The 26,042-nt window shown below is 41.9% G+C and overlaps 1 protein-coding gene across 5 annotated transcripts; it reads right to left on the bottom strand.

The window, feature by feature from the left end:
* Positions 1 to 1,661: 1,661 nt before the first annotated feature.
* On the bottom strand, positions 1,662 to 24,553 carry ZFP62 (ZFP62 zinc finger protein). 5 transcript variants are annotated; one of them, XM_025446790.3, is made up of 3 exons: positions 24,063 to 24,552; positions 22,082 to 22,178; positions 1,662 to 5,505 (listed from the first exon to the last, which is right to left on the bottom strand). In XM_025446790.3, the coding sequence occupies exons 1-3, from the start codon at positions 24,366 to 24,368 to the stop codon at positions 2,726 to 2,728; spliced, it is 3,183 nt and encodes a 1,060-aa protein (XP_025302575.1). In that variant the 5' UTR covers positions 24,369 to 24,552; the 3' UTR covers positions 1,662 to 2,725. The 5 variants fall into 5 exon arrangements, with proteins under 5 accessions (XP_025302575.1, XP_025302578.1, XP_048971910.1 ...); XM_025446793.3 differs by lacking the exon at positions 22,082 to 22,178 and adding an exon at positions 12,175 to 12,252 and having other exon boundaries at positions 24,063 to 24,110; XM_049115953.1 differs by lacking the exon at positions 22,082 to 22,178 and having other exon boundaries at positions 23,825 to 24,553.
* Positions 24,554 to 26,042: the final 1,489 nt, after the last annotated feature.

The following is a 26,042-nucleotide window of genomic DNA, read 5'->3' on the forward strand; positions in this document are numbered from 1 at the left end:
AAGCACAAGTGAACCTGAACAGGTGCAGCTGCATCAGCTCATTGGATCTGTACCACAAAGTCCACCTGGCACAACTGGAAATTTATTTGAGATCTGCTTGAGCCATATGCTATTTAGCCCTAGGTGGGCTGGAGGCCCATTTCCTGTGGGTCAGAGTCAGTGGAGGTCTCAGTGGGAGCATGTCCCAGTACTCAGCAGACTGGGGCACTCAGAATCCCCATTTAAGTGGTTGCCATCTTCTCCCTTGTTATTTACCATTTCTCTCCCAACTGCAGGTGGTACATTAGGTCCAGGTGGAGCTCAAGTACATGGGGGTGTGTGCATGGAGGGATGTTCAAGCCAATGGTGGCCTCAAGTAAATGAAAGATCGATACCTGGCTACTCCTTGAAATTGATATTCTACAGCCTTCCTTTCTGCTTGTGATGCACCAACCCTGAAACAACCAGCCCCTTTTGAGGATATGTGAGCTTTTCGAATGCCTTTAATCAGACCATCCTACTTCCCACTCCTCCCTTTTTAAAAAGCAACTGTCCCATCACTGCCTCCTCCTTCCCCATTGATGGTGGTCACCTTCCTCTCTACACTCACTTCAGCCTCCATTAGTGTGGTTTTGCTTGTGGACTTTCTCCGTTACCTATTCTTTATTCACTCCTGCTGCCTAGTTGCTAGGACAGGGGATTGTGCCTGGCAGATCATCAACAGAGTATTTGCTGAATCCATTAATCCAAGTCTGTGGAGAGGGTCAGTGTTCCATGTAGAGAAGGAAGTGCTGTTGTGGTGTTCTTAAGTGGAGCTGAATGGCAAAAGTACTCTTTCCCTCTCCCTTTCCTATTTCTGTCCCTCTCCTTCCATCAAAACTTACTGGTGGAAGACAAAGTGAAAGAATTATACCCCTAGAAAGGAGAAAAGATGAGTGGGAAATATCAGAAAGGGAGACAGAACATGAGAGACTCCTAACTCTGGGCAACGATCTAGGGGTGGGGAAGAGGAGGTGGGCAGGGGGTAGAGGTGACTGGGTGACGGGCACTGAGGGGGGCACTTGATAGGATGAGCACTGGGTGTTATTCTATATGTTGGCAAATTGAACACCAATAAAAAATAAATTTATTTTTTTAAAAAAGATTTATACCCCTAAAGAGGAGGCATGGAAACTATGTAGGGCCACACAGCAAGGCAAGAGACAAACCCTAGAAGGCCAGGAAGCTATCTAGCTCTCTCTGGTAAAGAGAGTGGATTTTGGAGCCAAAACACAGGACTAGAATTCAGCCTCTAAAGACAAGCCCCACCCAGAGTATTCTTGGACAGCTTACTTAACTCTCAGAAGACTCTCCTTTTACCCTGTGAGCCACCTAGTTAACAGCTTTACACATAAAACATTTGTTAAATTCTGTTCCGAAGAGAACTATTTCTATGAGGTGACAGATCAGTCCCACAGCATGCCCACTCCCAGGAACTATGATCTAGGTCCAGTATGAGGATCAATCCATTCTTCACTTCTTCTGGTGGAGACACCACCTAATTTCTTGTGAAACCTGAGCTACTAGCCCTGTGGGATAAGCCCCCTTCCTGTTTTGCATCTGGTCTCACTTACTCTACAAAAGATGGGACACACAAACTGTGTTCTATGCATACTGCTCCATCTAAAGTCAGTCAGAGCCTGTTTACTTTTAAGTAATTTTTTTATTGGAGTTGCACCTTACCTCACCACAACTATCTTCCTTTTCATGGCCAAGACAGAGTGAGCCCTGAACAAAGTATTCATAACATTTTATAACAGACAATACACACATGTAGTACATGAAATCTTTACAATAACACATTCCAAAACAATCAAACATTTAACAGGATTATTAAGGAGCATGAATTTCTTCCAATCCCTCAATTGTCAATAGCTACTTAGCTTTCTAGCTCTTCTAGTAAAATGACCTTCTCAGCATTCCTATTCATAGGAATCCCTGAATCAATTATTTTTGTATAAGTGCAAATTCACATTGAAGACATGTTCCATTAGTTATTTAATGTGCTGAATTTCTGTAGAATCTCATAATTGTAGCATAGGTAGGGTTTTCACTCATCACACTTCATCATTCACTGAAGGGGTTCACTTGAAATTTTTTAAAAGTTTTGCCCATTCAACCAGTGTATCACATTACAACCATAGTCCAATCAACTTACGTTTTTTAAATGACTATTTCCTGCTAGATTCATGTCTATACTTTTTACTCTTCCTACAACAAAATCCAATTGTTTCAAATTTTATCATCATCCCTCACAAATAATTCAATTATATCAAATTTATACTTCATGATCACTACTATTAAGTTTATATTCCCTGAAGCCTATCTCTCCCTGAATTTGCCTGTTGGGAAGCCCTTCTTGTATTTTCTCCACTAACCAATGTATAATTAGGATTCAAAGCTATGCCTGAATTTCCCCCATTTCTATTCACAGAATTTACTCAAATATGAACTTTCTGATGGTAACTATATGACTTCTAAGTCCTTTCCTCATCCATGTGTTTTATGTCCAGAAATGTCTGCTTATTTTGAAGGTTTTTAAATCACTCTGTCACTTTCATAGGTTTTAACCCCAGTATAAACTATTTTGTGTTTCATAAAGGTTCAACTACCTTGACACTGGAGGCTTCCTTGCTGGCTATGATGAAGTTCACACCAAAGAGTACTCATAGTTACATATATAAATTACAAGCCATGAACAAAGAGCTCAGATATTCATACACTCATAAGGTTTTTCTTCCATTTGAGTCGAGACTTTGTAAGCTCTGCCTTGTACAGATATGCTCATCTTGGTCCCATCCAGAGCATTGCCTCCCTCATGAGTTCTCTTCTGTGATGTGTCACTGTGACTTCCCACACTTGTCACATTTAAAGATTCCTCTCCAGTATGGGTTCTTTTATGCTTGGTGAGATTTGATCTGATATTAAAAGCCTTCCCACACTCATTACACCGGTATGGCTTCTTTCCAGTGTGGATCCTTTTGTGTTGGTCAAGAACTGATCTATAATTGAAGGATTTCCCACACTCACAATTATAGGGCTGCTGTCCACGGTGGATGCTTTTATGGTTAATAAGACTTGAGTGTGAGATGTATGCCTTCCCACACTCATCACATTCATAGGGTTTCTCGCCTGTGTGAATCCTTTTATGTACTGTGAGACCTGAACTGTTCCTAAATGCCTTTCCACATCTATCACATATGTAAGGTTTTTCCCCTGTGTGGATCCTCTTGTGTTGAGAAAGAAGTGAACTGTAATTGAAAGATTTCCCACACTCAACACATTTGAAGGGTTTCTCCCCAAGATGGACTCTTTTATGGCTTATAAGAGTTCTGCTTGAGAAAAAAGCTTTTCCACATTCATCACAGGTGTAGGGTGTCTTGCCAGGATGGGTACTTTTATGGTTAATAAGGCTTGAGTGTGAGATGTAGGCTTTTCCACACACATCACATTCATAGGGCTTCTCCCCAGTATGGATTCTTTTATGCACTTTAAGGCTTGAGTTGTTTCTGAAGACCTTCTCACACCTGTCGCATTCATAAGGTTTCTCTCTAGTGTGGACCCTTTTGTGTTGAGAAAGGAGTGAGGTGTAATTAAAAGATTTCTCACATACATCACATTTATAGGGCTTCTCCCCAAGATGAATTTTTTTGTGGTTTATAAGGGTTCGATATGTGATGAAGGCTTTTTCACACTCATCACACTTATAGGGCTTTTCCCCAGGGTGTACACTTTTATGATTTATAAGGCTTGAGAGTGAGATGTAGGCTTTCCCACATTCTTCACATTTGTAAGGTCTCTCCCCAGTGTGGATCCGTTTATGTACTTTAAGGCCTGAATTATTTCTGAAGGCTTTTCCACACTCATCACACCCAAAAGGTTTCTCCCTTGTATGAATCCTTTTATGTTGTTCAAGGGCAGAGCTGTAATTGAAAGATTTCTCACAATAGGTACATTTATAGGGCTTCTCCCCAAGATGGATCCCTTTGTGGTTTTTAAGGCTAGAGCGTGAGATATAGGCTTTCCCACACACATCACACTTATATGGTTTTTCCCCAGTATGGAGCCTCCTGTGGACTTTGAGGCCTGAATTGTTCCTGAAAGTTTTCCCACACAAATCACATACATAAGGTCTCTCTCCAGTATGAATGGTTTTATGTTGAAGAAGAAGGGAGTTATAGCTGAAGGATTTTCCACACTCCTTACATTCATGAGCTTTCTTCCCAGGGTGAATGCTTTTATGAACTGCGAGGCCTGAGCTATAGCTGAATGCTTTGCCACATACATCACACTTGTAAGGTTTCTCTCCTGTGTGGATCCTTTTGTGTACTATAAGGCCTGAGCTGTTCCTGAAGGCCTTCCCACATTCATCACATTCATAAGGTTTCTCTCCAGTGTGGATCACTTTATGCTGAGTGAGGAGAGAGCTATAATTAAACGATTTCTCACACTCATCACACTTATAAGGTTTATCTCCAAAGTGGATGCTTTTATGGTTTAGAAGTGTTCTGCAAGTAATGAAGGCCTTCCCACATTCATCGCATTCATAAGGTTTCTCGCCTGTATGGATCCTCTTGTGCACCCTAAGGCCAGAGCTATTACTGAAAGTTTTCCCACAGATGTCACATTCGTAGGGCTTCTCCCCTGTGTGAATCCTTTTGTGGACTCTGAGACCAGAGCTGTTCCTGAAGGCCTTCCCACACTCACCACATTCATAGGGCTTCTCTCCTGTGTGGATCCTCTTATGCTGATCCAAAACAGAGCTATAATTGAAGGATTTCCCACACTCATCACATTTACAGTTCTTCTCCCCAGAATGGGTGCTTTTGTGGTTTATAAGGCTGGAGTAGGACATGTAGGCTTTCCCACATTCTTCACACTTATACGGCTTCTCCCCAGTATGGATCCGTTTGTGGACTCGAAGGCTCGAGCTGCTCCGGAAAGTCCCTCCACAGTCCTCACACTCGTAGCGTTTTTCCCCAGTGTGCATAATTTTATGTTGAACAAGGCGGGAATTATATTTAAATGATTTCCCACACTCATCACATTTGTGTGACTTCTTAACAATACTGGTTTTCTGCTGTAGACCAGGATGAGAGGTTCCATTAATGTTCTCCATACATTTGTCTTGTTCACTACTTATCTGTTCTACAGAGACAGTTTGGTGTATAACATGTTTTGAGCTTGGATGTAGGCTTTCCTCAGATGCCTCGTCTTCCTGTTCTGTCTTTATATTTGCTGCGTTCTTGGCTTTGCCAATCTTTTCCCTCATGCCACTTTTGTCTTCCTTCATTCTTTTTCCCTCAGGATTTTCCAGTTGATTCTCTACCTTGCTATTCCAATCACAAGTTTCACCAACCTTAGATTCCAATATATTATCCTTGTGAAGACCTTCCACTTTTGGCCACATAGATTCTGCATTTCCAACATTTTCATACTTTTCAGTTGATTTCTCATCCTCAGTGCCCCTCGTCTTCAAATGTGACACTAAACCAAGAAAATGAAAATGATACCTGTTCACTTTATTTAGAGGAAACTGGAAGAATTACATCCAAATTTACTCATATACTTGACAAGTGTTTATTGACTGCATGGTGTGTGATTAAGTACCATTTTTAACTGCAGGGGACACAACAGGGGGCATGCCAAAATTTCTGCCCCTGTGGAGCTAAAGTTAAAATGTTAGAGCCCTGGATTTTCAATAGAACAAAGAGTTTTTCTATTCTTACATAACAATTTAGCATGAGGGCAAGTTGAAATGGGTTGAAAAGATGCACAGAATCAAGGACAACACTGATCAGTTTTTGGAAACAATCATTTAGTCATGAAAAAAGAGTAGAAGAAATCTCTGAATAAAAGAAACAGAAAAATTAATAAGTAAGGCAGAACTACATAGGCAAAACTAAAAAAGGGAAGAAGTCAATACCCAAGTTGTACTATTGGGGTGATGGTAATGAAAGCATAAAGACAGTCACGACAGACATGAGAAATAAAGCAAACTGCTGCTTCCTGGAGTTGGTTTGGCTTCCTGGACCTCCCCTCCAAAGAAAACCGGATCCTGGAAAGTGAGTAGTGAGGGAGGAATTCTATATGGAAGAGCATGCTCCAGCATGCCAGGCAAAAATACTTTCTATTCTCACTTTATAAACAGGCTAACTGCAATCAGAGCATATCAAAGATTAGAAACCACAAGCAAAGGAAATACTACTTGGGTTCAAATACCTAGCTGCATGACCTTGAGAAAATTATTTAACTTCTTTGTGCCAGTTTTCTCATCTGAAATGAGGTCAATAGGGTTGACATGAATATAAAATGAGATAATATAAGTGTTGCCTACTACTTGGTGAGTGCTATATGCATAATTATTACTATTTATTATTTGAGGTCTGGTTATTTGATCAAAGTTGGAACCTGGTATAAAGCACAGGACTTAGGAAAGGTAAACTTCTTCCTAAAACAGATTTTAGGGCTCAGGCAGGGATTCTTTGTTTCCTCTGAAAGCACTCCTCTGGTCTCTACTACTTTGGGCAGAGCAGTCCATGTTGCTTAAATGTGAGGGCTACTGGACAGGCAGTGGAATTCCATAACCATCAAGAGTAACATGGCTTTTATCTGTGCTCTGAATCCTGCTCCCATACACATCAGGGACCATGCTCTATTCATTCTCTTTCACCTCGGTCCCTCCACATCTATTCATCCTCCACCCTCAGGAGAGAAAGATGTTCATATTCCTACAGCCATAACAGCAAATCTTCTAAAGTAAACATACGACCTGGTTGGTTTAGCCAGTACAACATGCAACTCTTGGTCTTGGGGTCATGAGTTCAAGCCCCATGCTGGGCATGGAGCCTAATTAAAGTTTAAAAAATAAACACACAAAAATTGCTAGAGAGAAACAGAAAAGGAATGCAGAGACTAGTCACATTAGGTATTAAAATATGCCACAAAGCCTCTGATAACTAAAGCAGGATGGCACCAATGTATAGACAGACAAATGGAATAGAATAGGAAGCCCAGAAATAGTCCTGATTACACACAGAAATCAAGCATATGATAAAGATGACATATCAAATTATTGGTGCAAAGATGGTCTTGAGAATAGTGTTGGAACAACTATAAAGCCATTTGGAAAAATATAAAAATAGATCAGTCTTTATACCATATTTAAGAATAAACTCCAAATGGTGCAGAGTTTTAAATATAAAAAATGTGACACTATATAAATATTAGAAGAAAATACAAGTGAATACTTCCATAACCTAAGTATAGAAAAAGTTTTCAGGGATGCTTGGGTGGCTCAGCAGTTGAGCGTCTGCCTTTGGCTCAGCACATGACACTGGGGTCTGAGATCGAGTCCCACAACAGGCTCCTTGCAGGAAGCCTGCTTTTCCCTCTGCCTGCCTCTCTCTCATGAATAAATAAATTCTTTAAAAAAAAAAAAAAGAAAAGAAAAAGTTTTCAAACTATGACTCACATGCAATAAGAGCAGATGGATAAATTTGACTGTATAAATTACATGGCAAAAATGCTATAAGCAAAATTGAGAAATGACAAAATGAAAGAAAATATTTGCAACGTGCATCATGTATAAGGGCTAATAATCCCTCATATAAAATTTTTTCAGGAGTTGAGAATAAAAAGACTAAAATTCCTATAGAAATTCCAACAATACAAAAAAGTTATGTACACAAAGCTATTCACAGGGGCATTATTTTTAAGTAGAGAATCTGGAAAAATTAGTGTCTAAGCATAGAAGACTGGTTAAATAAACTACGACACATATATACAATGGAGTACTAAGAATGGGGAACAACTCTATTGATTGAGAAGAAACAATTTTCAGGATACATGAAAAGAAAAAATTGTGTGTGTGTGTGTGTGTGTATGTGTGTGTGTGTATATATATATATGTATATATATAATCACTATACATATACACAATCATAAGATATATGATATGCCTTATATAGAGTACATATATGTAAGATATATCTTATATTAAAAAAGTATGTATATACTCTTTATATAGAGTATATATAGATATAGATAAATATACATATATATATCTTTATATAAAAAAGGCACATATAAGAAAACAAGCATGTAACTGCTTATCTTTACAGTAATGAGAGAAATCAGAAATCAGTAAAGTCCCATTATCTCTAAGTGGTGAAATGGGGAGAACAGAGCAAAGGGATAGGGAAGAGAGACACTCTAAGTACAGCTTTTTGCACAGTTTTTTACTTATGGAAGCATGATAATGTTCTACATATTCAAAGATAAATGGGAATTGGAAAAAGGAAAAGCAGCTAAGCCAGAAAAAAAATGGCAAAAAGAGTTCATTTGTGTTTCACATGGATTCTATAACCACAGAAAGAAACAAAAATTTAAAAAGTACAACCCATAATTTAGGCATGTATCACAGAATATGTAATCATATACTATATACTCTCAGTCTTGGGGAGGCTGGAAGAGGATGGTGAAGTCCTAAAAACAACTGTACTCTTTTTAAGCAGGTTTGTTTTTTGCAGAGGTATGGGCAAGGTGATTTTGAAACAATTTTATATGTATTAGGGGACTAAGTAAATGTGTTCATTTAGTTGCAAGCCAGGGCTCTCCTGAAGGAAGAAACAAAAATATGGAGTAAGGGGAAGGCAAGAAAAACCGTGAGGAAGGCAAGAAAAACCCTGTGAGGAATCAGAAGCATTGGTGTGAATTCATGATTTCTAAATTATGTGTGTGCACATATTTGTGTTTGTGTATGTATAAATATTTCCAACCTCTTTCCTGAAAAGCTAAGAAGGAAAAAAAACTTAGTGGTAATAAGCACATCCGGCACCCTGGTCTTGGTCTCTACGCCCACGCCTACTAAAAGGAACCAGAGCTCCTCAGAGAAATGGCAGACTCTAGGCAGGGGCAGAATACACACAAGATGAGCTGGGGCATCTTGTTCCACCAATAAGTAAAAACAACAGGGGCATGTCACAAGACCACAAGACCATAAGCCAGCTTGACCACTCAATTTAGGTTCCATAATAATTATTTATAATATGAATTATAAAGCATTGCAAATAGGATTTCGTGAGTCCATACATATATAAATGGGAGAAAGAGAGGCTGCTTACTTACAGCAGAATGCCAGGGCCAGTTGGTAAATGTGGGGAAAATAGTAGAGTTGAAAAAAAAAAAATCAGCATTTTGTTACTATCTGAGCAGACTGGATTAGGGGAGAATTATCACTGAATTCTAAATGTGGGGAAAATTTTGAGAAGGGGCAGTATATATGCATGATCTTAAAATATTCCCCCCAGAATGAAAGGGAAAAAACAATAACTACACAGTGGAGAAATTAGTGCCTCATTTTAGTGTTCTAAATTAATATCATCAATGGTGGCAGTGGGACATCATATGCTTCCAGAAGTGACATCCTGTGAAAATTCATCACCTGAGCTTCAGAATCACAAGCAAACATCAGGTAAATCCAAAATGAAGACTGTTCTACTCCAAGTACTATTTGTATTCTTCAAAAATAGCATTTTCATGAAAGACAAGAGAGGCTATAGAAATGTTCCGGATTAAAAAGGGCTAAAGAGACTTGAACACTATACCTGTAGTGGGTCTGTACTGGAAGGAAAATTATAAAAAAAGTAATTGTGTCAACTGACAAAACTGGAATATAGATCACATAGTATCAACTTTAAATGTACTGAAGTTGACAGTTGTACTCTACTCATGCAAGAGAACATCCCTTATCCTTAGTAAATACATACTATAGTATTTAGGGGTAGGAGGCCATGATGCATGCATTATTTCCAAATGGTTCAGAAAAAAAAAAAAAAGTATGTATTATGAAAGAGCAAAAGAGAAGACAAAATGAAGTAAAATGTTAACTATAGGTAAATATGGCTAAAGGCTATCCTTTTACCATTCTTATTCTTGACATTTTCCTATATATTTAAAATGATTTTCAAATAAAAAGTTTTAAAAAGGTCAAAATGTAAATTAAAAATTCCCTCAACTGGGATGCTTGGGTGGCTCAGTAGTTCAGTGTGTCTTTGGCTCATGGTGTGATCCTGGGGTTCCAGGATCAAGTCCTGCATCTGGCTCCCTGCCTGTGCCCGCTTCTCCCTCTGTCTTTGTCTCTGCCTCTCTCTCCGTCTCTCATAAATAAATAAAATCTTAAAAAAAAAAAAAATCCCTCAACTATACCTTCCCCTCCAGATACTGCTTTTGCCATCCTGCCTCCTGCTCAGTTATCTCTTGAAAAAGTCATCTTCACATCTCACTTTCCCTCATGCCTCCTCTACTAAATCTTATTTCTTTCACCCACACCACCCTGCATTAGCTTCTTTGGGGCCAGGAACAAATTCCCCACCTGCTGTCTCTTAGATGTTCCTGGCCATCATGTTCCATGTTAAATCTTTCTTCTTCTGACTCTACATATTCTCCCTGGGCAGTCATTTCTATATATGTGGCTCCTACCACTCTTACAAGCCACCTCTCGGATCATCTCTGGCCCAGACTGCTCTCTTCAATTATAGGCCCTCATGCCCATCCCTGTCCTCCCCTTTACCTAAATCAGAAGTGAGCACTTGTCTTCTCCTCATCCTTCCACATCCAAAAGAGCCCCTAAGACTAGCTGATTCTATTACCTCAATAGTTCTCAAGTCCCTACTCCTAATTTTATTCCTACTGCTAAAGGCCTTAGTTTAAGCCTTCCTAAATTATACTTTGAACTTCTGCCATGGTCTCCTTACCTTAAGTTTTGAAAGATGCACACCTGGTCATTTCCCAATATTAAGTCTTCTCAGGCTTTTAGTATGACACTTGAAGCCTTCTGCATCTGGCCACCTCAAGTGACTTGCTGGACACCAATGCACCATGCTAACCTACCCACTACCCATCACTGCTACTATATTCACTGATCCTTGGCCCAGCTGGACCCTTTTTCCTGACTTTCTCTGATAAGCTAATTCTTCATCTACTTCATACTCTCTGGGATTCCCTGTGTGGCTGCTGACTGGTCTGGTCTGCATGAAATCACAAATATTTCATGTCTAACTCCTGGTGTAGGAGTATCCCTATTTCAGCCTTACTTAAATTAACCTCTTGTTTGGATGGAGGCACAGTGTATTATCACCCCACATAGTTCACCCAACCTCTTGGGTGAAATGACTGAAATCAAAGCAGATTAATATAAATGTGCCTCTTTACTAAAAATTGATGGTTTGCAATGAGATTCGTATGAATCAACACCAGTCTAAGAAAAGATCAGTCAAAACACAGGCAGAAAAGTGCCAAGACATAAAAAGCCAGCAATAGGATAAATGCTGCTGCTATAGTCTGAATGTTTGTGTCCCCTCCTCCCAAATTCATGTTATAATCCTAGTCCTCAAAGATTACAGTACTGGGGCAGAGGTGAGGGAGGTGGGGCTATCAGACATGCTTAGGTCAGGAGAGCAGAATCTTCACGAATGGAATTAGTGTTCTTATTAAAAAAAAAAAAAGTCATCACCTCTGTGATGACCTTCTTTGGTGCCTTGATTTCTTCAGTGCCTTAATATTGGACTTCAGGGAACCCTGGGTGGCGCAGCGGTTTAGCGCCTGCCTTTGGCCTGGGGCGCGATCCTGGAGACCCGGGATCGAATCCCACGTCGGGCTCCCGGTGCACGGAGCCTGCTTCTCCCTCTGCCTGTGTCTCTGCCTCTCTCTCTCTCTCTCTGTGACTATCATAAATAAATAAAAATTTAAAAAAAAATATTGGACTTCATAGCCTTTGGAACTATAAGAAATATATTTCTGCTGTTTATACATCATCCAGTGTATATTTTGTTATAGAAGCCCAGATAGACCAAGACATCTGCTAAAATATAAAGACAATCAAGAGTTTTCTAACAAGGGGATCCCTGGGTGGCGCAGCAGTTTAGCGCCTGCCTTTGGCCCAGGGCGCGATCCTGGAGACCCGGGATCGAATCCCACATTGGGCTCCCGGTGCATAGAGCCTGCTTCTCCCTCTGCCTATGTCTCTGCCTCTCTCTCTCTCTCTCTCTCTCTCTGTGTGACTATCATAAATAAATTAAAAAAAAAAAAAAAGAGTTTCTAACAAAATATTAAGTTATCTTTACAAGAAACAAAATGTATTCTAGTATCTATTACCTCTGAGGTTTAATGTTGCCCAAAGAATTTAGATTATGATCCATATCCTGCTTTTTTTCCCCAGGCATTGGGCTGGTCCTGGGGATTGAGAGATAGGTAAGATCTTGTCATCAAGGAGCTGGCAGACTGCAGCTAGTGGATCTGCAGGCAATAAAAATCTGGCAAAAAAAAAACAAACCCGGAACAAAACAAAAAAAACAACACATGATAAAAATAACAGACACAGGACACAGATGAGAGAGGAGAGGGAGAGGACTGACTCTGCTTTGAAGGATTAGAAAAACTTCAGAAACAGAATACTTCCAGCAGAGGGAAGAAGAGGTGCAAAGGAACTAGTTCCCTGCCCTCCCCACTGAGCAGAGTCTGACATGGGGCTCCATCTCATGACCCTGAGAGCATGACTTGTGACAAAAATCAAGAGTCTGATGCTTAACCACCTGAGCCACCCAGGCTCTCCATCCATTTTGAATTTAGTTTTATGTATGGTGTAAGAAAGCGGTCCAGTTTCATTCTTTTGCATGTTGCTGGCCAGCTTTCCCAATACCATTTGTTGAAGAGACTAGACTGTCTTTTTCCCATTGAATATTCCTTCCAGCTTTGTCAAAGATTAATTGAGCATATAACTATGGGTTCACTTCTGGGTTATGTATTCTGTTCCCCTGACCTATGTGTCTTTTTGTTCCAGTACCATACTGTTTTGTTCACCGGAGCTTTTTAATATACCTTTAAATCTGCTCAGTGGACAATCTGCATGAGATTTTCTCTCCCTCTGCCCCTCCCCGCACTTGCGCATGCTCTCTCTAAAATCAGTAAATAAATATTTTTAAGAAATGGATGAAAGACCTAAATATGAGACTTGAGACCATAAAAATCCTAGGAGAACACATGTAGTAATTTCTTTTGACATCCGCCAGAGCAACTTCTTTCTAGGTATGTCTCCTGAGGCAAAGGAAACAAAAGCAAAAAGAAACTATTGGGACTTCATCAAAATAAAGAGCTTCTGCACAGGGACAGAAATAATCAACAAAACTAACAGGCAAACTACAGAATAAGAGAAGATATTTGCAAATGACATACCTGATAAAGGGTAAGTGTCCAAAATCTACAAAGAATTTGTGAAACTCAACACCCAAAAAACAAATAGTCCAATTGAAAAATGGGCAGAAGGCATGAACAGACATTTTCCCAAAGAAGACATACACATGGCCAACAGACACATAAAAAATGCTCAACATCACTCATCATCAGGGAAATACAAATCAACAGTACAATGAGACACCACCTCACACCTGTCAGAATGGCTATAATTACCCATACAAGAAACAACAGGTGTTGGTGAGGATGTGGCAAAAGGGGAACCCTCCTACACTGTTGGTGGGAATGAAAACTGGTGTAGCCACTCCGGAAAACAGTGTGGAGGGTCCTGAAAATGTTAAAAATAGAGCTTCCCTATGACCCAGCAACTGCATTACTAGGTATTTAACCAAAGAATATAAAAATAGTGATTCGAAGGGGCACATACACCCTGATGTTTATAGTAGCATCATTTACAATAGCTAAGATATAGAAACAGCCTAAGTGTCCATCAACTGATGAACAAGAGGTGGTGTACACACACACACACACACACACACACACACACAGAATATTACTCAGCCACAAAAAAGAATGAAACCTTGCCATTTGCAATGACATAGATGGAGCTAGAGTATTATGCAAAGTGAAATAAGTCAGAGAAAGACAAACTGCCATATGATTTCACTTATAAGTGGTATTTAAGAAACAAAACAAATGAGCAAAGGAGGAAATGAGAGAGAGGCAAACCAAGAAACAGACTGCTAACCTCTTAACTATAGAGAACAAACTGATGGTCACCAGAGGAGAGGTGGGTGGGGGAATGGAGGAAACAGGTGATGGGGATTAAGGAGGGCACTGGTTGTGATGAACACTGGGTGTTGTATGATGTGGTGAATCACTATACTGTGCTCCTGAAACTAGTATTACACTCTGTGTTAACTAACTGGAATTTAAATAACTTACCAAAAAAAGACTGATGACTGATGTTATAGCTAAGTCATATATCCCCTACGACACAAGAAAATAATCATTCCAAAAGCACAACTCCTGCAGAGCAGTCTAGAAAGGTTTAATTTCTTAAAAGTTCTATAAGCTAGATGGGAAACTGATCTCTAACTCTCTAGTTGTCAGCAGGAAGCATGATCCAACAGCCTGGTTACATCAGTCAAAAGTGCCAACTTTAGAATGCCATCCACTCCTTTCAAATTACACATGTCCCACATCTGGACATCTCTGCACTTGCTGTTCATGTTTTACTGTCAATGCCCAAAAAAGCCTGGGTACATAGTAAGACCCTGCCCCTAGTTCTCACTGTCCCTGCCCCAGGAGTCAGGGGCCACTTCTCAAGAGCCTGGATAACTCACAAAAGAATTCTGGCTCACTCCAGCAAAAAAGTCCTGCCTATGAACAGGCTGCAACAAGCAACACATCAGCAGCTACTCTGGATGTCCAGATTACCAAACATAATCAACAAATACGATACCTGGATTTGGTACCTTAATTCCTGGATATTATATTTGAATTGGAAATGACTAGAGAGGGAGGGGCAAAATGGCAGAAGAGTGGGGTCCTCAACTCATGTGGTTCCACAAACTTACTTAGATAACCTTCAAAACATCCTGAACACCTATGAATTCGACCTGAGATTTAAAAAAAGAACAGCTGGAATGCTACAAAGAGAAAAGTTTTTGCTTCTAACAAAGTAGGAAGGCGAAAAATAAAAATAAAAAAAGAATAAAGTGGGGGAGGAGAACTGCAACTAGCAGGGCTAAAGTGGAGGGACAAAAGCCTCTGGGGCAGGAAAGCCAAGGCCGGGAGAAGCGGGAACTTTAAAAATCCACGCCAGAGTTTTCCCTGACTGAAAAGTGTGCAGGGAAATTGGGAAAAATCACAGGAAGGGCAGTGAAGCCTTAAGATTTCTGGAGTCACTATTAGAGCAGGGGGCACCTGGGGGAAAGCTCACAACAAACCGCGGTCCAATCTCAGTAAAGGGCTGGAGCGCCACAACCTTCTAGGGCATTTGGGAGAAGCCAGTCAGTTAGGTGGGACGGCTCCAGAGTGGCCTTTACAGTAGAGACCGGCAACAGACAGAGGTGTTCCCTTCGGGAGAGGCGGTCCCTGGGAGTGTGGGTCCAGTGCCACAAGATCTCAGGGTGCCAAAGCAGACAAAGCAGCAATCCTCTGTTCCCCCTAGGACAGACAGAAGCAGAGAGGGCACAAGAAAGCGAGAACTCTCCTGCCACTGTGCACCCCACAGCTGTACAGATCAGTGCACCTGCCCCTGACCCCAAGCACATCTAGGCCAGTGTGGACCGGGAGACTTCGGTTAGTTACTCCTAGGGAGCTCCACTCCAGAGCTGGAAATCTGGCTGCCACCATTTTTTTTCCTCTTTGTTTCACCTTGTGCCTGGGAGAGGCGGAGCCTCAAGGGAACAAAGGCCTCACAGGATAAACAGGTCATACTGGGCCAGGAACCTGGCCAGGGGTGTAGGGCATCTCTGCCCAGGCACAGACACCTGAGAATCAGCACAGCACACCCCACTCCCAGAAGAATTGCTGGAAGTACAAGGGAAAAGCAAGTTTCCTAACAAGCAGCACTGACAAGCTCCAGGTTGAGGGAAAATAGTATATAGAACTAGAGGGTCCTTTTTTTTCTTATTCCATTAAGACTCGTTTTTATATCAGACTAAAAATTTCCAATATTTTTTCTTTTCCTACCTTATTAACTACAGTATTTTACTAGCTCTTCATTTTTAAGTTTTTTCCTTTTTGACTTTCATATTTCTACAAATACATTTTAGATATATGTTTCACTTCTAGATTCCCTTCAACGTATTCAATTTAATTTTGATAGATACACGAGAATGGAGATTTGTTTTTTCTGCCTTGTTTTGTTCTACAATGGCAGAAGTTAGTACCTTCTAACACACGACCAAATACACCTAGAACCAAGTGGAATACAGTGCTGCTTCATTCTGTGAGATTATAGTCTCTTCCTTCCCATTCTGTCCCCTTCTTTTATCTTGTTTATGTTTTTGTGGTCAATGTTGGGGCTTTACATAAGTATTACTGGTTTATATAAATTTGGAATTGAGCATCTTCTAACATATATAACAAAATGCACTCAGAACCAAGAGGATCACCCTCTAGGACCCCTCAGGTAGACTACATTCTCTTTTCACTACCACTTCCTCACCACCACCATCCTCCTCTTTTCCTTTTTCTCTTTTCTTTACCTTTTTTTTTTTTTTCCGTCTTCTTTCTTTTTGGTTCTTGGCTTGTTATTTTTACTACTTTGTTTTAAAATTTGTTTATCACTTTAGTGGTCCCTTTGTTTTACTTTGTTCTGTTCTTCTTTTTCTTTTATTTTCTGGTCTCTGACCTCTTTGGAATCATCTAGGGTGCATTTTATTTACGTTATGGTTGATATTTTTGACTCAGCCCCTTCATACAGCCACTCTGCAGAACAAAATGACTAGAAGGAAAACTCACCAAAAAGAAAGAACCAGAAGCAATACTCTCTGCCACAGAGCAACAGAATTTGGATTTAAATACGATGTCAGAAATTCAGTTCAGATGTACAATTATAAAGTTACTGGGGGCTCTGGAAAAAAGCATAAAAGACTCTAGAGACTTCATTACTGCAGAACTGAGATCTAAACAGGCCAAAATTACAAATACTTTATTGAGATGCAATCCAAGCTGGATGCTCAAACTGCTAAGGTTAATGAGGTGGAAGAGAGAGTGAGTGACATAGAAGACAAGTTGATGGTAAGGAAGGAAGCTGAGAAAAAAAAAGAGAAAAACAAGAGCCCACAAGGAAAGGCTTAGGGAAATAAATGAGAGCTTGAGAAGGAAGAATATACATCTAATTGGGATTCCAGAAGAGGCTGAGAGAGAGACAGAGAACCACAAGGTATATTTGAACAAATCATACCTTAGAACTTCCCAAATCTGGAGGAGGAAAGAGGCATTCAGATCTAGGAGATAGAGACAACCGCCCAAAAATCAATAAAACCATTCAACAACTTAACACTTAATAGTGAAACTTGCACATTTTGGAGATAAAGAGAAAATGTGTAAAGCAGCGAGAGACAAGAGATTCTTAATTTATATGGAGAGAAATATGAGAAGATTAACAGCAGACTTCACAGAGACCTGGCAGGCCAGAAAGGGTTGGCATGATATATTCAGGGTACTAAATGAGAAGAACATACAGCCAAGAATACTTTATCCAACAAGGCTGTCATTCAGAATGGAAGGAGGAATAAGATCTTCCAGGATATACAATGACACTAATTCCTATCTTTCAATAGTTACGCTGAATGTGAATGGGCTAAATGATCCCATCAAAAGATACGGGGTTTTGGAATGGATAAAAAGGCAAGACCCATCTATTTGCTGTCTACAAGAGACTCATCTGAGACCTAAGGACACCTCCAGCCTGAAAATGGAAGGGGTGGAGAACTATTTACCATTTAAAGAGTCCTCAAAAGAAAGCTGGCATAGCAATCCTCATATCAGATAAATTAGAGTTTATACCAGCAGTAAGAGATGAAGAGAGACACTGCATCATACTTAAAGACTGTATCCAACAAGACTTAACAATAGTGAATATTTATGCCCCTAATGTGACAGCTGACAAGTATATAAATTAATAACCAAAGTAAAGAGACACTTTGATAATAATATACTAATAGTAGGAAACTTCAACAGAGTGGTCTCAGCTAAAGACAGATCTTCTACGCAGAAGATCACCAAAGAAACAAGCGCCTTGAATGATACACTGGACCAAATAGACTTCACATATATACAGAACTTTCCATCTGAATGCAACTAAAATCACATTCTTCTCAAGTGCATATGGCACTCTCTCCAGAATAGACCACATACTGGGTCACAAATCAGGTCTCAACCAATACCAAAATATTGGGACTGTCCCCTACATATATTCAGACTACAATGTTTTGAAACTAGAACTCAACCACAAGAGGAAATTTGGAAGAACCGCAAACACAAGGAGGTTAAAGAACATCCTGCAGAAAGATGAATGGGTCAACCAGGAAATTAGGAAGAACTAAAAAGATTCATGGAAATTAATGAAAATGAAGATACAACCATTCAAAATCTTTGGGATACAGCAAAAACGGTCCTAAGAGGGAAATACATCACAATACAAGCCTCCTTTGAAAAACTGGAAAAACCACAAATACACAAGCTAACCTTAGACCTAAATGAATTGTAGAAAGAACAGCAAGTAAAACATACACCACGCAAAAGAGATATAATAAAGATTCGAGCAGAATTCAATGAAATAGAGACCAGAAGAACTGTAGAATACATCAACAGGGAGGCCTGGGTGGCTCAGTGGTTGGGCATCTGCCTTTGGCTCAGGTCGAGATCCTGGGGTCCTGGGATTGAGTCCCACATCGGTCTCCTTGCATGGAGCCTGCTTCTCCCTCTGTGTCTCTGCCTCTCTCTCAATGTCTCTCATGAATAAATAAGTAAAATCTTACAAAAAACAAAAAACAAAAAAAACAAAACCAGGAGTTGGTTCTTTGAAAGAATAAGATAGATAAACCATTACCCAGCCTTATTAAAAAAAACACAGAAAAATTCAAATTAATAAAATCACAAACAAAAGAGGAGAGATCACAACCAATACCAAGGAAATAAAAACGATTTTAAAAACATTATTAGCAGGTACATGCCAACAAATTGGGCAATCTAGAAGAAATAGATCCATTTATGGAAAACCAGAAACTACCAAAATTGGAACAGGATGATATAGAAAACCTGAACAGAACAATAACCAGGGAGGAATTGAAGCAGTCATCAAAAATCTCCCAAGATACAAAGGTCCAGAGCCAGATGGCCTCCCAGGGAATTCTATCAAACTTTTAAAGAAAAAATAATACCTATTCTACTGACGATGTTCTGAAGGATACAAAGGGACACGATACTTCCAAACTCATTTTATGAGGCCAGCATCTCCAAAACCAAAGACCCCACCAAAAAGGAGAATTATAGACCAATATCCCTGATGAACACAGATGCAAAAATTCTCAGCAAGATACTAGCCAATAGGATCCAACAATACATTAAGAAGATTATTCACCGTTACCAAGTGGGATTTACCCCTGGGATACAAAAGTGGTTCAACACTCCTAAAACAATCAACATGATAGATCACATCAACAAGAGATAAAAACAAGAACCAAAAAAAAAAAACAAGAACCATATGACCCTCTCAATAGATACAGAGAAAGCATTTGACAAAATACGGCATCCGTTCCTGATCAAAACTCTTCAGGGTGTAGGGATAGAGGACGCTAACATTCCTTAGCATCTTAAAAGCCATCTACGAAAAGCCCACAGCAAATATATTCTCAATGGGGAAACACTGGGAGCCTTTCCCCTAAGATCAGGAACAAGACAGGGATGTCCACTCTCACCAATGCTATTCAACATATGACTGGGAAGTCCTAGCCTCAGCAATCAGGCAACAAAAAGAAATAAAAGGCATTCAAATTGGCAAAGAGGAAGTCAAATTCTCCCTCTTCTTAGATATGTTACTCTATATAGAAAACCCAAAAGATTCCACTCCAAGACTGCTAGAACTCATACAGCAATTCAGCAATGTGGCAGGATACAAAATCAATGCCCAGAAGTCAGTGGCATTTCTATACACTAACCAATGAGACTGAAGAAAGAGAAATTAAGGAGTCAATCCCATTTACAATTGTACCCAAAAGCAGAAGATACCTAGGAGTAAACCTAACCAAAAAGGTAAAGGATCTATACCCCAAAAACTACAGAACACTTCTGAAAGAAACTGAGGAAGACACAAAGAGATGGAAAAAAATTCCATGCTCATGGATTGGAAGAAATAATATTGTGAAAATGTCAATGCTACCCGGGGCAATTTACACATTTAATGCAATCCCTATCAAAATACCTTGGACTTTCTTCAGAGAGTTAGAACAAATAATCTTAAGATTTGTGTGGAATCAGAAAAGACCCCGAATAGCCAGGGGAATTTTAAAAAAGAAAACCATAACTGGGGGCACCACAATGCCAGATTTCAGGTTGTACTACAAAGCTGTGATCATCAAGACAGTTGTGGTACTGGCACAAAAACAGACACACAGATCAATGGAACAGAATAGAGAATCCAGAAGTGGACCCTCAATTCTATGGTCAACTAATATTTGACAAAGCAGGAAAGACTATCCACTGGAAAAAGGACAGTCTCTTCAATAAATGGTGCTGGGAAAATTGGACATCCACATGCAGAAGAATGAAACTAGACCATTCTCTTACACCATACACAAAGATAAAATCAAAATGGATGAAAGCTCTAATGTGAGATAAGAATCCATCAAAATCCTAGGGGAGAACAAAGGCAACATCCTTTTTAAACTTGGCTACAGCAACATCTTTTAAGACACATTTATGAAGGCAAAGGAAACAAAAGCAAAAGTGAATTATTGGGACTTGATCAAGATAAAAAGCTTCTGCACAGCAAAAGAAACAGTCAACAAAACTCAAAGACAACCTACAGAATGGGAGAAGATTATTTGCAAATGACGTATCAAGATCTATAAAGAACTTCTTAAACTCAACACCCATGAAACAAACAATCCAATCACAAAATGGGCAGAAGACATGAACAGAAATTTCACTAAAGACATAGACATGACCAACAAGCACATGAGAAAATGCTTCACATCCCTTGCCATCAGGGAAATACACATCAAAACCACAATGAGGTAACCACCCTCACACCAGTGAGAATGACTAAAATTAACAAGACAGGAAACAACAAATGTTGGAGAGGATGCGGAGAAAGGGGAGACCTGTTGCCTTGTTGGTGGGTTGTGAAGTGTTGTCACCACTCTGGAAAACCGTGTGGAGGTTGCTCAAAGAGTTAAAAAAGGAGTTACTCTATGACTCAGCAATTGCACTACTGGGTATTTACCCCAAAGATACAGATGCAGTGAATTGCTGGGACTCCTGCACCCCAATGTTACAGCAGCACTTCCCACAATAGCAAAACTCTGGAAGGAGCCTTGATGTCCTTTGAAAGATGGATACAGAAGATGTGGTCTATATACAGAATGGAATATTACTCAGCCATCAGAAAGGACGAATACCCACCATCTGCTTCAACGTGGATGGAACTGGAGGGTATTATCCTAAGTGAAGTAAGTCAATTGGAGAAGAACAATCATTACATGGTTTCAGTCATGCGGGGAATACATGAATTAGTGAAAGGGATTATAAGAGAAAGGAGGTAAAATTGAGTGGGAAATTTTAGAAAAGTGACACATGAGACTCGTATCTCTGGGAAACGAACAAGAGGTAGTAGAAGGGCAGGCGGGCAGGTGGATGGGATGACTGGGTGAGGGGCACTGGGGGGGGCACTTGATGGGCTGAGCACTGGGTGTTATACTATGTGTTGGTAAGTCGAACCTATAGAAACAAATGTAAAAAAAACAAAAACAAACAAACAAAAACCTTAAAAGACCAAAGAAAGAAAAAGAAAACAACACATGTGAGCACAAAATGCTTACCAATTCAGAATAAAGCATACATAGAAAGTTACAGATGGGATTGGTGAAATATAGAACCAAGGTGAAGTGAGAATGATATACAGATGAAAGGAGAGCATATGGTGTGTGCATTAGTGATTACTGGCATTTAGTTTCTTTATACCCAGAAGTATAAATGATTAACATGAGTTGGTTCTATTGCTTAAAAGTAGAAGTAAGGATTAAAGGTGATTTTTTTCCCTTAAAGTAAAAAATGAAACAGAAAATTCTCATACCTGGTAGCAATGAAGAGTCATCTTGGGGGATAGGTAGTAAAGGACATTCTGAAAGGGAGGCTGAGAGATTTTCTGAAGCTAAAGGGGCAGACAATGGCTGGAAGGGAGTCATTAATAGAATTAGTTTATTAGACTAGTCTGGCCAAGCATCATAAACACAAGATCCAGAAGAGAAAATCTATTTAGTTTTATTTGTTCTTTAAACACTCTATAGGAGCTATTACAATAATGATTGGCATATTTAACAATTTGCCAATAAGTGGCTAAGGTAAGACAAAAATTATATTGGCTGATGCCTTCTTTAAAAACTCTTGATGGGACGCTTGGGTGGCACAGGGTGTGATCCTGGGATCTTGGGACTGAGTCCCACATCAGGCTTCCTGCATGGAGCCCGTTTTTCCCTCTGCCTGTGTCTCTGCCTCTGTGTGTCTCTCATGAATGAATAAATAAAATCTTTAAAACAAAACGAAACCAAAAAAAACTCTTGCTAAAATATGTCCTAGGAGAACATCATTGAGTGCACCACTGCTGAAGTAACAACAAACTGGAAACAACCTGAATGGCTCTGAATAGATCGAAAAAATTAAGGAACATTAAAAACATCCAAACGATATGCGGTGCACTACCACAGTGCTGCTTCTTGTTTTTGTTTTTTTTTTAATTTTTAAAAAAATTTTTATTTATTTATGATAGTCACACAGAGAGAGAGGCAGAGACACAGGCAAAGGGAAAAGCAGGCTCCATGCACCGGGAGCCCGACGTGGGACTCGATCCCGGGTCTCCAGGATCGCGCCCTGGGCCAAAGGCAGGCGCCAAACCGCTGCGCCACCCAGGGGTCCCTGCTTCTTGTTTTTTAAGCTCTCTGTGTGGTGATGATCCTTTACAATACAGGGGAAGAAGGACTAGAGGAGATAGACTTCTGGAGAGTATTCTGCCACCTGTGTGAAAATAGGGGAACTGACTGTATTCAATAGGCCAGTATTTGCATAAAGAACTAGACGGGGAGCCTGGATGATTCAGGGTGTTCAGGGTTAAGTCAGCCTTTGGCTCAGGTCATGATCCCTGGGTCCTGGGGTCCAGGGTCCTAGGATCAAGCTCCACATAAGGCTCTCTGCTCCTCAGGGAGCCGGCCTCTCCCTCCACCTCTCTCCCTCTCTCTCATGAATTAATAAATAAAATCTTAAAAAAACAAAAAACAAACAAAAAAAAGACTGGATGGCTACATTCTCACGAAGGTGATTATCTAGGGGCTTGGGCATGGGAAGGGACTGAGCGGCAGCAAACTCTGTCACTGATACCTGCTTATATCTTAAACACCTGAACCACATGAATATTAACCATATTCTTAAAATGAACAAAACCAAACCTTCGTGTTCTCAAAAAGGAAGCGGCCCGCGGCCGCAGTCCGCACATCTCAGGGCGCTCGGCGCCCACCTTCCGCATCCCGAGGACACCTGCCCCTCCTCCTAGCGCCCCCACCGCAGGTGCACACGCGGCCCGGGAGGGCTCGCCAGGGCTCCATTCGCACCGGGGCAGGAGCCGCTCACATCACCCCTAGGGGTCCCTCTCACGCTCCACACTCTCGAGTCCGGGGGCCAAGTTCACTAGGAGCTCGGGGCACGCTGGGGCAAGGACTGGAGAGCCCGCGAGGCTCGGCTCCCCTTCGGCCCGAGAAAGCAGCGAACAGTACCGAGCGCCGAGAGCCAGGCCTCGGCCTTCGTCCGGACGCTGTGCAGCCCCTACCCGGCCCAGCCGCTCGCGCCTCCAGAGCTGGGGCCCAGACAACCAGCCGGCTGCAGGGCACGCCGCACACCGGCTCCGCTCCCCCGGAACGTGCCTCCCGAAGTGCGGAGGGGGGAGGGGGACGCTTCCCCCAGATCCCGCCCGAGACCCGAGGGGCAGCCAAGACCTGGCCGCCCAGGGAAGGGCGTGGCAGGCGAGGGCCGGGGGCGGGAGCGCGGGCAGCCGCGGACTCACGTACTGGCTGTGGCGCTGGCGCGGAAGCCCGGCCGCCGGCGGGACAAAAGCGCGGACGGCCCGGCCGGAAGGGCCCGCGCCGACTCCCGGGTACTTCCGAGTCCTCTCTGGGAGGCGGGAGGACGGACTCGATGATACTTTCCCGTCCAGGCACGTGACCCGAGGGGCGCTCGGAGGGCTTGGGAGACGGGGAGGCTGGCGTGCGGGCTGGTTGCCGAGCGCCGGGCGGCGAGCGCGCTTGGGCCTGCGGGCGGGAGGGTGCGGACGAAGCTTCCAGTTTCCCTGGACGTTGTTCTCCTGGGTGGGGCATACAGTAAGGCGAATGAGCCCCGAACGACCTGTGTACCTAAACTCGAAGCACTTTTCGGCTGGAGCGTGCGGGGAAGCCCGCGGGCGGGGGGCGGAGCGGAGCTGGGGCCTGCAGGCCGGGTCCGCCCCCGCCCTGGGCCAGCGCGGCGGCCGGGGAGCCCCAGCCCGCGGGGGGCGGCGGGCGGAGCGCAGGGCTGCGGGAGCGCGGGGCGGGGGCGGGAGCGCGGGGCGGGAGCGCGGGGCGGGGGGGGGGCGGGGCGCCGCGGGGCGGGGGCCGGAGCGCGGGGCGGGGGGGGGGGGGCGGGGCGCCGCGGGGCGGGGGCGGGAGCGCGGGGCGGGGGCGGGAGCGCGGGGCGGGGCGGGAGGGGCGGGGCGCCGCGGGGCGGGGGCCGGAGCGCGGGGCGGGGCCGGGCGGCACCCCCCGGACTCGGCCCCAGCCCTGGCCTGAAAGGATTTTAAAAAGTGACCCCTCTTTTTGAAGGAACATCTAAATGTCTTTCCTCTTAAGTTTAAGTAATTGCAAAGAACATAATTTGGCACATTGTGAATGCTGGCACTTAAAAAACAAAATCGCTCATTTCAGATGTCGACAACGGACTCCAAACCCACGATAATTTAATATTATCGTTAACGTTTAACAAATTTTACATCATTTCGGATTTTTCCTTGAATCTTTTTATTTTATATCTCTCACAAGATTTGTATCTTAACCTGAAATATTTTCATTCTCACTGAATGTTTACCTAACGTAAAATAGTTAATTCTTTAAGTTTTGTTGTTTACTGTAGCATACATCTCTAGTGGAATTCAGTTTATATGTTTTCCTCACTCAAATGTTCTTTTCTCAATTATTAATAGAATTATGTATATTGCTAAATTTTCATGTCAGTTTTTAAGAGGTGAAATGTTTGGAAGTAAACTTTTAATAAGATGAATTTTTAAAAAACAGTCCAAGTTATCAAAGTGTTTGGATGAATTTCACTTCTGGCTGGAATGGACCCTTGTTCGTCAATTCCATGTCTAAGTTTCATTTTTTATATGTGTAGATGCAAGGTAAATACAGGGAATAGAAGGGCTTTCCTTGCAGCAATGGATTATTGATTACATTCAGCTCCATGTCAGAACTGCATGCATCTCAGTGTGAGTCTGAGCCCTTGTGAAGTGTGTGTGTTCTGTGTTGGAGGAGACCCGGGACAGTTAGGAGACACCAGAAAGGAGCAGAGACCCAAGCCCTTCTCAAGCCCTGCCGTTTTAGGCAAAAGCACATGCAGGGATTGGAGGCTGGGAGTGGATCCCTGTAGAGCTACCCCAACAGGTACCCTGGCCAACATGTAGTTGTATGGAGCACTTGAGATGTGACTAGTGCAGCTGAGGATCTAAGTTTTTAATTAAATTGTATTTAAAGAGGCACATGTAAGAGCGCTTGAGTGTCTCAGTCCCTTAAGCATGGGACTCTTGGTTTTTGCTGGGGTCATGATCTCAGGGTTGTGAGCTGGAGCCCTGAGTGATGCTTCCACTCTCCCTCTCACCTGTGTTCCTCCCTGACACTGGTGCTTCCTCTCTCTCTCTCTCTCTCTCTCTCAAATAAATAAGCACATATAGCTACTGCCCTCCATATTGGATAGCACATGTTGCTTCAGGGAGTCCTCGCCATGCTGCCAGAAACATTCACGTG

The sequence above is a fragment of the Canis lupus genome, chromosome 11 (genome assembly GCF_003254725.2).
Source record: "Canis lupus dingo isolate Sandy chromosome 11, ASM325472v2, whole genome shotgun sequence".
NCBI lineage: Eukaryota > Metazoa > Chordata > Mammalia > Carnivora > Canidae > Canis > Canis lupus.